The sequence below is a fragment of the Solea solea genome, chromosome 3 (assembly GCF_958295425.1).
Source record: "Solea solea chromosome 3, fSolSol10.1, whole genome shotgun sequence".
NCBI classification, from domain to species: Eukaryota; Metazoa; Chordata; class Actinopteri; order Pleuronectiformes; family Soleidae; genus Solea; species Solea solea.
The window spans coordinates 14,302,308-14,316,269 of NC_081136.1; the positions used below are offsets into that span (position 1 = coordinate 14,302,308).

The 13,962-nt window shown below is 37.3% G+C and overlaps 2 protein-coding genes and 1 long non-coding RNA gene across 3 annotated transcripts; 1 reads left to right on the top strand and 2 right to left on the bottom strand.

Moving 5' to 3' along the window:
• Nucleotides 1–2,522: 2,522 nt before the first annotated feature.
• Nucleotides 2,523–7,488, bottom strand: LOC131457230 (uncharacterized). Its single transcript, XM_058626147.1, has 10 exons — nucleotides 7,404–7,488; nucleotides 7,225–7,289; nucleotides 6,902–7,089; nucleotides 5,675–5,901; nucleotides 5,141–5,202; nucleotides 4,894–5,042; nucleotides 4,487–4,731; nucleotides 3,710–3,771; nucleotides 3,460–3,608; nucleotides 2,523–3,367 (listed from the first exon to the last, which is right to left on the bottom strand). Exons 1-10 carry the CDS (start codon nucleotides 7,431–7,433, stop codon nucleotides 3,279–3,281), a joined length of 1,266 nt encoding a protein of 421 aa, XP_058482130.1. The 5' UTR covers nucleotides 7,434–7,488; the 3' UTR covers nucleotides 2,523–3,278.
• Nucleotides 7,489–7,890: 402 nt separating this feature from the next.
• On the top strand, nucleotides 7,891–10,261 carry LOC131455963 (uncharacterized). Its single transcript, XM_058623861.1, has 2 exons — nucleotides 7,891–10,182; nucleotides 10,241–10,261. Exons 1-2 carry the CDS (start codon nucleotides 7,891–7,893, stop codon nucleotides 10,259–10,261), a joined length of 2,313 nt encoding a protein of 770 aa, XP_058479844.1.
• Nucleotides 10,260–11,541, bottom strand: LOC131457231 (uncharacterized). The gene is made up of 3 exons (XR_009239996.1): nucleotides 11,468–11,541; nucleotides 10,418–10,478; nucleotides 10,260–10,303 (listed from the first exon to the last, which is right to left on the bottom strand). It is a non-coding gene; the product is annotated as an uncharacterized LOC131457231 (long non-coding RNA).
• Between the last annotated feature and the right edge of the window lie 2,421 nt (nucleotides 11,542–13,962).

Below are 13,962 nucleotides of genomic sequence, written 5' to 3' on the forward strand. Positions count from 1 at the left end.
CGCTAGTGAGAATGTCTTCCTTGGCTGGTAAACCCTCTGCCTTCACCGTCTACTTACCCTCTGCCCCACCCACAACTCCATTAGTCAGCACAGGATAAAGAAATTCATGTGAAATTTATTGTGAACCCGCCTACGTTGGGGCATCTAATGAGCCGCTTAAATAAAGTCAATAGGTTGTTCAAACTAACTACAACCAAGTGTAAGTATAATGTACATATAATGTGTAAAATCCGTATGTAGGCAGATTACATAAGCAAACCAATGTCAAAGTTCAATGACATAGTCCTCGCACACCTTACGCTTACAAAAGCAAAGGTAATGGTTACCCCTGCACTCTTTATTTATATGTTTATTTCGGTCATGTCAGTTAGATCAATCATCATCACACATCATCTTAGTGTAGTTCACACAATACAATACATAACCGAAAGTGAAAGTGAAAGCGGGAGAAGCAAAAGCTTATCTAGTTATCTAGTCTGCTTTGGTTGTTTCATTAAATATGTTTTCTGAAAAAATCCCACTTTCTCCCTTGATGAAAAACGACACTGATGATTATGCATTACTCACCTATGACGAGAATGATCATAGAGAAGCTCACAGGCTCCCCCTGTAGGGGGTTGTAGTTTGGTACACTTGAGAATTTGGCTGGGGGCATCATAGAAGAAAATAAAGGGAGAAATACAGTGTGTGCTTATACTGTATTCAAAATAAATATGTCTCCCTTTTGTTTTCTGTGTCTTTGGAAATGTGTTGAGTTCTACCATTAATTGACCACATGTACAAAGAAATCACGCTTCGGTTGAGCAAATAAAATGTCCTCATTATTGTTATCGTCATCAGTTTAACATTGTTAAATCTTCCAAAAGGTTTCACCTTGTACAATATTTCTGATAATCATAATATAGTGATATAATAATATACCATAACAGAAAATTAATACTAGTCTACATGTATGTATTAAATAATATTTAATACAAAATGTATTTATTCTAAATTTGTTTATTTGGTGAAGTTGGGCTGTTTCAAGGGACTTTGAAGCCCCAGACAAAAAGGACCAAAATATAACATAACTAATTCATTCAACATGACAAGGCCTACCTGTGTAGATTATTTGGTGTTTAAAAAAAAAAAATAGGAGTAAGGCACCACAATTGGTGTAGACAGAAACACATCAACCACGGATTGAACCAGTCAGTGTAGACAAAAAGAAAATGGATGATGGCTTCATAATAGTAATAGCTATTGACATTAACACAGGCAGGGGGAGCTGTGCGGTCTCAGGTGAGCTGTAAATGACTAGCTGTATTTACCTTCTTCATTGAATAAATAGAAGTTTTTGAGAGTCAATACTGGTCAAAATAACTGCCAAGATGAATTTTAGGAATTATTATTTTTGAGTAATGGCCACTGAAGTACCATAACATTTGTATTCATCATGTTCACCTCTTATATATTCTGATATACCTTCACAACTATATGACACACACTATTATGGTCTATTATTATGTATTCAGTTTATTCAGTTCATTTCACTTGGTGTCTCTTGTTTTCATGGACTTTGGGGTTTCAGTTGTTCTGTTTCCTTTTTAAGTTTGATATCACTTTTCTTGTGTCTTTGGTCTCAATTTGTCTTATTTTACTTGTTTTTCCTGCCTTTGTGATTGTCTGCACCAGCCTAATGTGATTCACCTGTGTCTTGACCTTGAATTCTGACTTGTGAGGGTCATTCCTAGTGTATTTAATCTCTGTGCTCCATAGTGTCATTGTTCCCTTTTATCTGTTCTGCTCTGTGTAGTTTTGTTGTTTCCCTGTTCCTGCTCCTCGTGCTCCTTTGGGTATTTTTGAAATGTTCTGCTCTTACCTTTCCTCTTATGCTGCTTTGGATTTCTTTGTGTTTTGTTTCTTCATTTCTGACTTTTCTGATTAACAATTACACACACACACACACACAGAGATGCAAACAATGTGAGTGTTATGTGGAAAAGAAGTCCTCGTGGAAATTTTTCTATAAAAAAAATAAGCCTCCAGGGAATGTGATTATGAAACTAAGAAGAAGAAAATATGACAGATTTTAATTGTCTTAAATTACTTTAATGAAAGAATCTTCAATACACAGAGACACACTTTTTTCATTTTGTACCCTGATCATTTTGAAGACTTTAAATCTGCCTCAAAGTGTCTTTGCTAGGTTTAGACCATCATTATTTTCACTGTCCTGTCCCATGCCATGTTCAAATATCAATCTCATTGTGATCATTTGCTAGTTGATCTTAAAATGAAGTGAGACCAAGTGCATTGTGGGTGAATTTCTTGAGGCAGTCAAAACTATTAACTTTTTGATCAACAAAATCAAGTCTGAAGCCAATGATGCACTTGCCATTCCAATCTACCAAAGTTTATGTGTACTTACTGACCTCAAGAAGGAACTAGTCCTTGATTTTTTTCTTTTTATTTAACAGACAAAAGGCCCTCCAGGGAACCCGGGTCATATGTAATACAGCAGTTGTCTGTTTATTTATCTATTTTTAAAAAAAAAAAAATTTATTCATTTATTTGTTGATTTGGTGAGGACAATGCACAATAATGCATAATATGAGTTGACCAAAAGGCTAGTTTTCATCTGCGGTCCATGGTCTACTGTTATAGAATAGGTAATGCCCAGAATACACCATGACTTGAGGCTAAGTACAATCCATTTAAAACATGGGCACAGATGTGTGACTCTACCATTATACTAGCTGAAGACACTTTAGACATGACTTAAATGTGCTGTCACCATACCTCTTTGACCAAGTGCACTGATGTTTAAAATAGAGCTCCGTGTACTTTTTTGAAAGGTATACAGGTACAGGTGGCTTAACAGAATACACATTTGTAGAGTAATATAAATGTGTGTTGAATAGAAAAATAGACTAAATCATGCAGGACATTCTTCACATATTGTATATTGCAGGAATGTCACAATAATCAACTTTTTTATATAAATAATTTGCTGTTTGTTAAGTTTTTTATCCTCAAAATGTTTCTCTGTGTAAACATTGATTTATGTTCATAATGACATGTACATTTCAGTAGACCAGGTGAAGGAAGTTGTCTCATCCACGGATGGTCCTCAAAGGATGTCAAACCGAGAAATAAGGAAAGCTGAATAGATGCTGTTGAAGTCTAGTTGTTATGAGTATGTTGATCATCAATAGTCTTCTTGGATTTTTCATTTCAGAACACTGTCCCTTTTCAAACCAGAGATAGCAGATGCCATGTGGACATTAGCATTCGCACTACTGTTGTCTTGCTAGCAGCCATGACGTTAGTACCATGAAGGAGGCCGTGATGAGACTAGTCTTGTGGCTGATTCCACTTGATACTTCTGTGTTTGTGAAAAGGAAAGAACATTTTACATTAACAAACAGTTCTGTAATATAACACATGTTTAATTATGTTACATTTAAGATTGCTTACGTGCGCCATCTATAGAAATGGAGGTGGTGTCAATGTTGAAGGCTGTCACATCTGGAGCTGCATTGATCAATACCATTGCAATCTGGTTGATATTAGGTACAGATGAAGATGCAAAGCCAGCCTTACAGTTGTTGATGATGGATCCATTACTGCAAACAATATTTAAAAAACAGTTTGTTTTAAAAGCCTGTTTTAATTATTAATTCATGACAAATGTTCTTAAGATCCCAACTGCATAATTGCAAATTACCTAAATGAAACCACAGTGATGTAGCGGAATGATGTAAATGCTTTCTTGTAGAAAGGTGTAATCTGCAAAAATACAAGCAAACCAGCTGTCAGTATTTTATTCCATCGGTCGTCCACCCAATTTATTATTTTTTTATTTGAAAACAGTTATTTGAAATAAACTGCCAACAAGCCAACACATTTACCAAACCCTGAAATGCTAAATTAGATGTGTTTGCACATCCACATTATTATGTATGTATTTATGTACAAATAAAATAATTATCGTATCCTAAATATATTATGTGCTATGTGAAAATAAATACAAATAAATGAAAAGATATCGCAGAATACAATACAATAACAATAACATTATTATATATAGATAAATGGGTTTTATATATATATATATATATATATACATACATATATATATATGGTAACACTTTAGATTAGGGAACACATATTCACTATTAACTAGGTGCTCACTAACATGCATAAGTAGCAATCTAGCCCTTTATTAATAATTATTAAGCACATATTAACACCTTATTCTACATAATCTTATTCTACCTCTATTACGACATGAATTAAGATTTTTCCTGATTAAGGTGTTAATACGTGCTTAATAATTACTAATAAAGGTCTGGTATGCTACCTATGTGCATGTTAGTAAGCACCTAGTTAATGGTGAATATCTGTTCCCTAATCTAAAGTGTTAACATATATATATTTTAAATACTTAAATTATTAAAAAATATTAAAACATGTTCTAAGTTTAGTTCTGAGAGAGACTTACTATTGACGTAATCAGTGATGCTCGGCTTGTAAAAGCTGCAGATAATGGGTTCTCCAAGTCACTTGTAAATGTCTCTCCAACTGATCTGAAAGTCAACCGTCTTAATGTGATTGCTTCATCAGTCGTAGTCAATCCACCTGCTGCTGAACCATCGTTTGTAGTCACTACACCGTTTGTAGTCACTACACCAGTTGTAGTCACTACACCAGTTGTAGTCACTACACCAGTTGTTGTAAGATTGGGTTCTGTTGTTTTTGTAAAAACACAAATATGAGGATAAATTGAGAAAATACATTGTTGATATTGATATTGTTGATACATCACAGCATATTAAGTGTATTTTTACATTAACAAACAGTTCTGTAATATTACACATGTTTAATTATGTTACATTTAAGATTGCTTACGTGCGCCATCTATAGAAATGGAGGTGTTGTCAATGTTGAAGGCTGTCACATTTGGAGCTGCATTGATCAATACCATTGCAATCTGGGTGATATTAGGTACAGATGAAGATGCAAAGCCAGCATTACAGTTGTTGATGATGGATCCATTACTGCAAAACAATATTTAAAAAACAGTTTTAAAAGCCTGTTTTAATTATTAATTCATGACAAATGTTCTTAAGATCCCAACTGCATAATTGCAAATTACCTAAATGAAACCACAGTGAGGGAGCTGAATGATGTAAATGCTTTCTTGTAGAAAGGTGCAATCTGCAATAATACAAGCAAACCAGCTGTCAGTATTTTATTCCATCGGTCGTCCACCCAATTTATTATTTTTTATTTGAAAACAGTTATTTGAAATAAACTGCCAAGCCAACACATTTAGCAAACCCTGAAATGCTAAATTAGATGTGTTTGCACATCCACATTATTATGTATGTATTTATGTACATATATATATATGGTAACACTTTAGATTAGGGAACACATATTCACTATTAACTAGGTGCTCACTAACATGCATAAGTAGCACACTAGTCCTTTATTATTATTATTATTAACTTAATAATTACTAATAAAGGTCTGGTATGCTACCTATATGCATGTTAGTAAGCACCTAGTTAATGGTGAATATGTGTTCCCTAATCTAAAGTGTTACCATATATATATATATTTGAAATACTTAAATTATTAAAAAATATTAAAACATGTTCTAAGTTAAGTTCTGAGAGAGACTTACTATTGACGTAATCAGTGATGCTCGGCTTTTAAAAGCTGCAGATAATGGGTTCTCCAAGTCACTTGTAAATGTCTCTCCAACTGATCTGAAAGTCAACCGTCTTAATGTGATTGCTTCATCAGTCGTAGTCAATCCACCTGCTGCTGAACCACCGTTTGTAGTCACTACACCGTTTGTAGTCACTACACCAGTTGTAGTCACTACACCAGTTGTTGTAAGATTGGGTTCTGTTGTTTTTGTAAAAACACAAATATGAGGATAAATTGAGAAAATACATTGTTGATATTGATATTGTTGATACATCACAGCATATTAAGTGTATACTATATTTAGGGTTGCCAACTATGTCACTATGAAATAAGGGACAAAAGGTGTCAAGTATGGTTTTGTGTGAATATACAGTGTATTGTTTTAAGGCATTTGTCATAATGATAGCAGTTTTGCAGGGGAATAAATAGCAGTGACTCAGAATGTGCACCATCTGTGTGTGGACACCAACTGAAAATTCCCTCCGACATAAAGTGCAGAAGGCTTTCGTTGAATCACCACTGCCCACGTCTTTTTAACTTACCATCACTTGTTGTAGCTGCACAGTCTCTTCTTTTTTGCAGGTTTATCTATTATAGTTTAATTCAGATGAATTTGCGTGTTTACTTATAGTATACTGATCATGTGCGACTGATGCAGGACTCATAGCCCCACCTCGTCTCCTGGTGCGAGGTGGGACGGCACCTGTCTTCATCACACTGTGATTGGATAATGACAGGTGTCGTGGATGATTCTCAAGTGTCGTGATCAGCACTGCTGCTGCTGTTGTTGTATCATTCAGTGGTCAGATCAGAGTACCAGTCAAGAAACGGAACACGTACGGGACAAATAAATCAGGCCCAATATATGGGCCGTCCCGGTTAATACGGGACAGTTGGCAACCCTAATTGCATGTATATTATGCCAGTCCCACTTCTGTTTTCTCCGTCAACTTAATGGGAATTATGATTATGTATGATGTTTGTCTACTCAGCAATTTGCCAAATGGACATTGACAAGGAGGTAGTAACAATAATCAACAATTTTATGGGGAATGAAAACAACCCTGTGATCTCCATGCTTAATTATGATAAGATATATAACTTGTTTTGGACTGTTTTCCAGATGAAATTAGTTTTTTGTATTGGAAATGATCCTGCAACAACAACTCATGTTGTTAATGCTTTGTTTTTTACTTACCAAATGCTGCAATGGTGGTGGGATCAATATTGATGGAGAAGTTGTTAGTGGTGTTTGTCACAGCATCTTTTAATGTTTCAGCAACATTATTAGGGTTGGGGATTTCTGTTTCTGTAGCAGTAGTTTGGTTGAATGTAAGCCCCATCTCTGCTTCCGTAGAGTCTGCTCGATTTCTCGTACCTACTCTCCTTTAAAACAAACATGTATCCCAATCAAATTATCCTCACATATATAAATTCCAACATTTTGATCATGATTCACATTAAACCTTTTTATGACTGCCAAACCCCCAACACCCCACCCCTCCGCAATTAGTATCTTACCTTAACTTTATGACATGTGATTTGATGAATAACTTGCCATATTTACTCGACATGATCAGATCAAACTGTGGGAAGAAAGGAAAAAGAGATTTCCAAATTAAATACGTTACATAACATGTTAACAGCAACTTCAAAGAATAATGATGAAAATAATGTGACCATTTCAACATAGTACTCACCATTGTTACAAGCTGACTTGCAAGTTCCATAAAAGCAGCGCTGTTTGGATTGCCGTAACTTTCTTGATATGGTTTATTAGTGGTTGCTTTAAGAGCTACCACTTTCTTTTCAGGAGTGCTTGTAGTTGCTATTGTTAACCCCCCCGTTGTGATTGATCCCCCAGTTGTGGTCAATCCTCCACTTGTACTTGATTCAGCAGTTGTTGTTGAACCTCCTGCTGTAGTCAAACCAACAGTTGTTGTTGATCCACCAGTTGTTGTTGAACCTCCAGTTGTGCTCAAACCACTATTTGTTGTAGAACCTCCAGTAGTTGTTGACCCTCCAGTTGTTGTGGAACCTCCAGTAATTGTCAAACCTCCAGTCGTTGTTGATCCAGCAGATGTTGATGAACCTCCAGTTGTTGTGGAACCTCCTGTTGTAGTCGAACCACCAGTTGTGGTTGATCCTCCGGTTGTGGAGCCTCCTGTTGTGGTCGATCCTCCAGTTATGGAACCTCCTGTTGTGGTTGATCCTCCAGTTGTAGTAGAGCCTGCTGTAGTTGATCCCCCAGTTGTGGTCGATCCTCCAGTTGTAGTCAAGCTACCTGTTGTGGTTAATCCTCCAGTTGTAGTGGAGCCTCCTGTAGTTGATCCCCCAGTTGTTGTGGAACCTCCTGTTGTAGTCGAACCACCAGTTGTTGTGGAACCTCCAGTTGTTGTTGATCCACCAGCTGTTGTTGAACCTCCAGTTGTACTTGAACCACCAGTTGTTGTGGAACCTCCTGTTGTAGTCAAAACACCAGTTGTTGTGGAACCTCCAGTTGTTGTTGATCCACCAGCTGTTGTCAAACCTCCAGTCGTTGTTGATCCAGCAGATGTTGATGAACCTCCAGTTGTTGTGGAACCTCCTGTTGTAGTCGAACCACCAGTTGTGGTTGATCCTCCGGTTGTGGAGCCTCCTGTTGTGGTCGATCCTCCAGTTATGGAACCTCCTGTTGTGGTTGATCCTCCAGTTGTAGTAGAGCCTGCTGTAGTTGATCCCCCAGTTGTGGTCAATCCTCCAGTTGTAGTCAAGCCACCTGTTGTGGTTAATCCTCCAGTTGTAGTGAAGCCTCCTGTAGTTGATCCCCCAGTTGTTGTGGAACCTCCTGTTGTAGTCGAACCACCAGTTGTTGTGGAACCTCCAGTTGTTGTTGATCCACCAGCTGTTGTTGAACCTCCAGTTGTACTTGAACCACCAGTTGTTGTGGAACCTCCTGTTGTAGTCAAAACACCAGTTGTTGTGGAACCTCCAGTTGTTGTTGATCCACCAGCTGTTGTTGAACCTCCAGTTGTAGTTGAGCCACCAGTTGTAGTGGAACCTCCAGTTGTTGAGTCACCAGTTGTGGTCGATACTCCAGTTGTAGATGATCCACCAGTTGTTGTGGTACCCCCAGTTGTTGTTGATCCCCCAGTTGTGCTCGAGCCACCAGTTGTTGTGGAACCTCCAGTTGTTGAGCCACCAGTTGTGGTTGATCCTCCAGTTGTGGAGCCTCCTGTTGTGGTTGATCCTTCAGTTGTAGTTGATCCCCCAGTTGTGGTCGATCCTCCAGTTGTTGTCAAGCCACCTGTTGTGGTTGATCCTCCAGTTGTAGTGGAGCCTCCTGTAGTTGAACCAATAGTTGTTTTGGAACCTCCTGTTGTAATCGAACCACCAGTTGTGGTTGATCCTCCAGTTGTGGTCGATCCTCCAGTTGTTGTTGATCCTCCAGTTGTACTTGAACCACCAGTTGTTGTGGAACCTCCTGTTGTAGTCGAAACACCAGTTGTTGTGGAACCTCCAGTTGTAGTTGATCCCCCAGTTGTTGTTGATCCTCCAGTTGTACTTGAACCACCAGTTGTTGTGGAACCTCCTGTTGTAGTAGAAACACCAGTTGTTGTGGTACCTCCAGTTGTTGTTGATCCACCAGTTGTGGTTGATCCTCCAGTTGTAGATGATCCACCAGTTGTTGTTGAACCTCCAGTTGTGCTCAAACCACTAGTTGTTGTGGAACCTCCAGTTGTTGAGCCACCAGTTGTGGTCGATCCTCCAGTTGTGGAACCTCCTGTTGTGGTTGATCCTCCAGTTGTAGTGGAGCCTCCTGTAGTTGAACCAACAGTTGTTGTGGAACCTCCTGTTGTAATCGAACCACCAGTTGTGGTTGATCCTCCAGTTGTGGTCGATCCTCCAGTTGTTGTTGATCCACCAGTAGTTGTTGCCCCTCCAGTTGTGCTTAAACCACTAGTTGTTGTGGATCCCCCAGTAGTTGTTGAACCTCCAGTTGTGCTCGAGCCACCAGTTGTTGTGGATCCCCCAGTAGTTGTTGAACCTCCAGTTGTTGAAGCTCCAGGTGTAGTTGATCCCCTAGTTGTTGTTGACCCTCCAGTTGTTGTTGATCCTCCAGTTGTACTTGAACCACCAGTTGTTGTGGAACCTCCTGTTGTAGTCGAAACACCAGTTGTTGTGGTACCTCCAGTTGTAGTTGATCCCCCAGTTGTTGTTGATCCTCCAGTTGTACTTGAACCACCAGTTGTTGTGGAACCTCCTGTTGTAGTCGAAACGCCAGTTGTTGTGGAACCTCCAGTTGTAGTTGATCCCCCAGTTGTTGTTGATCCTCCAGTTGTACTTGAACCACCAGTTGTTGTGGAACCTCCTGTTGTAGTCGAAACACCAGTTGTTGTGGAACCTCCAGTAGTTGTTGACCCTCCAATTGTTGTGGAACCTCCAGTTGTTGTTAATCCCCCAGTTGTGCTCGAGCCACCAGTTGTTGTGGATCCCCCAGTAGTTGTTGAACCTCCAGTTGTGCTCGAGCCACCAATTGTTGTGGATCCCCCAGTAGTTGTTGAAGCTCCAGTTGTAGTTGAATTAGTCGCTAGACATTGTCTAGTAACTCCAATAGCCACTTATTGCAAAAAACAATAAACAATGTAAAATATATTGAATATGTATTTGAAATAAAACATTCTCCAAGTTCTCTAAACATAATTATTTGCTATTACCATAATCATCAACTCACCTATTATTGTCAGCAAACTTGATGAAAGTTGTCCGAAACCCATTGTGTCACTATATTTATCCTGCAACATTTGACAGCACATGGACACAATGAAAACTAAAACAGCCTTTTAAATGAATGAAACAGCATATTAAATTGTACGTCAATATAGACGAATGGTGGTCTACATAATAGACATACATAATTGATTACTGTATATATTTGTGTGTTTCTGTGTGTGTTTCTGTTGAGATCAGAAGAAATGCAAAGGGTGCTTTAAGATAGATGGACCCATGGATTTCGTTCCAGTCCATGAGTTCTCTTACAAAGCTTTTCTGATCTGATCAAAAGTTGTGTGTACATTCAATACATGTACATGCAATGTAATGCTTTAATTTTCACTTAAGACCAAACTTCAAATCACAGAGCTGAGGGAGATTTTGTAAGTGAGCAGTTGCAGCAGTTTAAAACTTTTTTTATATGGAAAATGTCCCACATATATTAGAATTACTTTCAGTAATTTCATCACAATGGAATAAGTGGCTTTTCTTTGAATGCAGTCATTTTATATAGACACAGTACATAAATTGAATTAAATTTCCTTTCTCATTACTTTCAACATTCAAGACCAAGATATCCTAGTATGACACGTTTTTATTGTCACATTCAATGTCAAGACTTTTCTGAGTCTCTGCATTCAGTGATAGTGAATCAGCAAATGTTTCTTATCTTCTGTAAAAATAAAGTTTCACAAAGGCTGACTTTAGAGTATCATATTAAATTCAATTGAAATAACTAGACATGGTGAGATGCAACACAAAAGAGTATTAATTGCATGATTATCTACATTATATTTTCAAATATTTCAAAGGAAGATGAGTAAAATATGCATGCAATATCTCTACAACAAAAAACTTTACACCTGTTTATTGTGTAAAGTCTATTTAAAGGATGAAAACATTAACACTAAAAAGTGGCTAAATAAAACAAACATTATGCTATCTAAAACACATTTTAGTAGACTATAATTACATGTTTTCAATTTAATAAAAAAAAGAATCAAGTACTCACTGTATATGCAAATTTCAAAGTTTGTATATAATTTTCTTTAGATTTGCATTATTTGCGAGGTTCCTTGGAAGCACTACCATGTGAATGTATTTTCCTGAAGTTAAGGTGTTATATATACTATATATTTCTGAAAGGTAAAAAAAAAAAAAAAAACTAAAATGACGTGACTAGAAGAGACGTGACGTGGATCATGAATATTACTGAAAAGTTCCGAGAAAAGAAAAAGGCTTTGTAAATTTCATGGTTCATTCACTGGAAAGGCCATAGTGAGTGTTGATGCATTCCACTAAAGTGAACATACCAGATCCCATCATCTTATCTTTAACACAAGCAGAGCTTTATGATACTTACAAAATCCAATATTTTCGATTGTTTGTGTGTCATATTTGTTTTAAAAGCATATTTTTTTGGATGTTCAAATATTTAATATATAGCAGATGAAGATTGTGTAGTTTTCATTCAGTAATAGTAGTAGTAGTAGTAGTAGTAGTAGTTTATTACAGCTCAATGCACAATCTCTCTTTTTTCAAGTGCAAAACCCATAATGTCAAAATCTTCATTGTGAATTAATACACAAGGTAACAATATCTTAACTTAACCAAAATGTGAGTCTGAATAATATGACTTACCCTGAGTTTCACAGATATTTCCTTTTTTTGGCTTTGACACAATTCAGTAATTATTACGCGATGTCAAAATTATATGTAAATGGAAAAAAAAAAAAAATGAATTGCATTAAATAGTGTCAAAATGTGATAGAGCATTTACAGATAGAGATATTTAGTTTATTTAAGGTGCACTTAAATTGAATCACTCTTAATGGTGAATCTGTTGGTCCAAAGATAAACAAAAATAAAAGCACCATTGGGAATCAGACTGACAAAGCCATTAAGCAAATACATTGTTCAGTAAAAACAATGAACTCTGCACTAATTTCCAACAAATAAAAAGGATTCAGGAAATAAAAGGTTGGAAATCAGAAGCAGACATTGCAAAGTACAACAAACCTCAAATGCAATTCTATATTTAAAAAAATTGAAATTAAATTTTCATTTTAATAGAATGTTATGTTTGTAAATGAAACTAGGTATCTTTGAAGGGGTCAATGTGCATGCACACGAACAGCCAAGAAATGCAGCATAACTGGCCTAACCACCAAAGACGCATGAGGAAACTGCAGGGACATTATTCAGTGCCTGGCTTACTTCATGGGCATTAATAGCTGAGTGACATGTCTATTTGTGGTTATACACTGTCTCTATGACAATTAACATTCAGGCTTGTTAATGCTCTGTTGCTTGAAATGAAAGCACAAACATACAGTGTGAGAAATCTCACATGTTAATGAGAATTCCAAGGGAATCCATCACTGTTTTCCCTCTTATATAGTTAATTAGGGTGTGTAGCAGCTTACTGGAGGTTGATCGTCAGTCATGCAGAGACTGCACATTCACTGGAAATGTGGGAATCTATGGATTTGAAAGAGAAGGAAAACACAAAAGGCTCACTTAATCAAATCTATGTCTGAAGAATATGTTTGCTATTTTATCTCACCGTTAGATAGCATTTTCCAGCCAGGAAGGATGTCACTCAGAAATCACAGCAGTGGATCAACAACTCCTGTTTGTTTGACAAAGCAAAACAAACTGCAGTTTCCAGTCATAAAGGGCTATCTAAGAGTGAGATAAAGTGACAAATATATTGTTGACATATCATCGATTTCAGCACGTATATATTGTATTAGGAGGGGCCCATTGTTAAGTGGCTAAAATACGTTTTAATTTTTTATGTCCCTGCTGGCAGCCATACTTTTAGTCAGGGCAAGCAACCACATTTGTGGCTGTTTCGTGACAGTGGTATGTGACACAGTTCTCTGGCAGCACTGGCAGTCTGTCAGTTCTTGAATCAAGCACACTTAAAAATAAACTTGAACTATCCCTTGAAAGAGCTGTGGATGTTCCATTGGCATGATTCTCAGTTGGTACTGTGTTATAACTCGACGTTTCTGTGATTGTTGATATTTGGACATTGTTCGCCTATTTGGTGTAAACTCTTGTGGTTTAATACTGTGCTACATTTCCACAGATATGATACTACACTATAATATTTGTCAGCAATGTTTATGAGTGCTGATGTAGAAGATGCTATTATCGGTGCTGGTTGTTTGAGTTTGTCACAGCTGTAAATGACTGCCAAGGTGTGGCTGTAGATGTTGTTTCCAAGGACATTTTAGTTTGTGTTGGCAGGGTACTTTGTTTGAGCTGGTATGGCTACAGATGCAGCATTGTTGTGCTTTATGATTTGTTTCAACTTTGAAGTGGATTCTGTTATGATTATATTATGTGATACATCTATCATGTATGTTATTATTGTGTAGTGCATTGTGGTTGACACAATTGCTTGAAGGTACTGCTTCTACTGCTACTGCTACTGCTGACAATCAAGTGGTTGTTTGCAAAGGTTTCTCCACTGACGAAGTGGTGCTAGAACGCACT

What these genes read in the sequence shown, in the direction of transcription:
- LOC131457230 (XM_058626147.1), bottom strand. Translation starts at nt 7,433, where the DNA reads ATGGAACTTGCAAGTCAGCTTGTAACAATG. An exon ending in TCACATGTCATAAAGTTAAG is followed by an intron (nt 7,090 to 7,224) that starts GTAAGATACTAA and finishes TTTGTTTTAAAG; the next exon opens with GAGAGTAGGTACGAGAAATC. An exon ending in CTCACTGTGGTTTCATTTAG is followed by an intron (nt 5,043 to 5,140) that starts GTAATTTGCAAT and finishes ATTGTTTTGCAG; the next exon opens with TAATGGATCCATCATCAACA.
- LOC131455963 (XM_058623861.1), top strand. Translation starts at nt 7,891, where the DNA reads ATGGAACCTCCTGTTGTGGTTGATCCTCCAGTTGTAGTAGAGCCTGCT. An exon ending in CAGTTGTTGTGGATCCCCCA is followed by an intron (nt 10,183 to 10,240) that starts GTAGTTGTTGAA and finishes ATCCCCCAGTAG; the next exon opens with TTGTTGAAGCTCCAGTTGTA.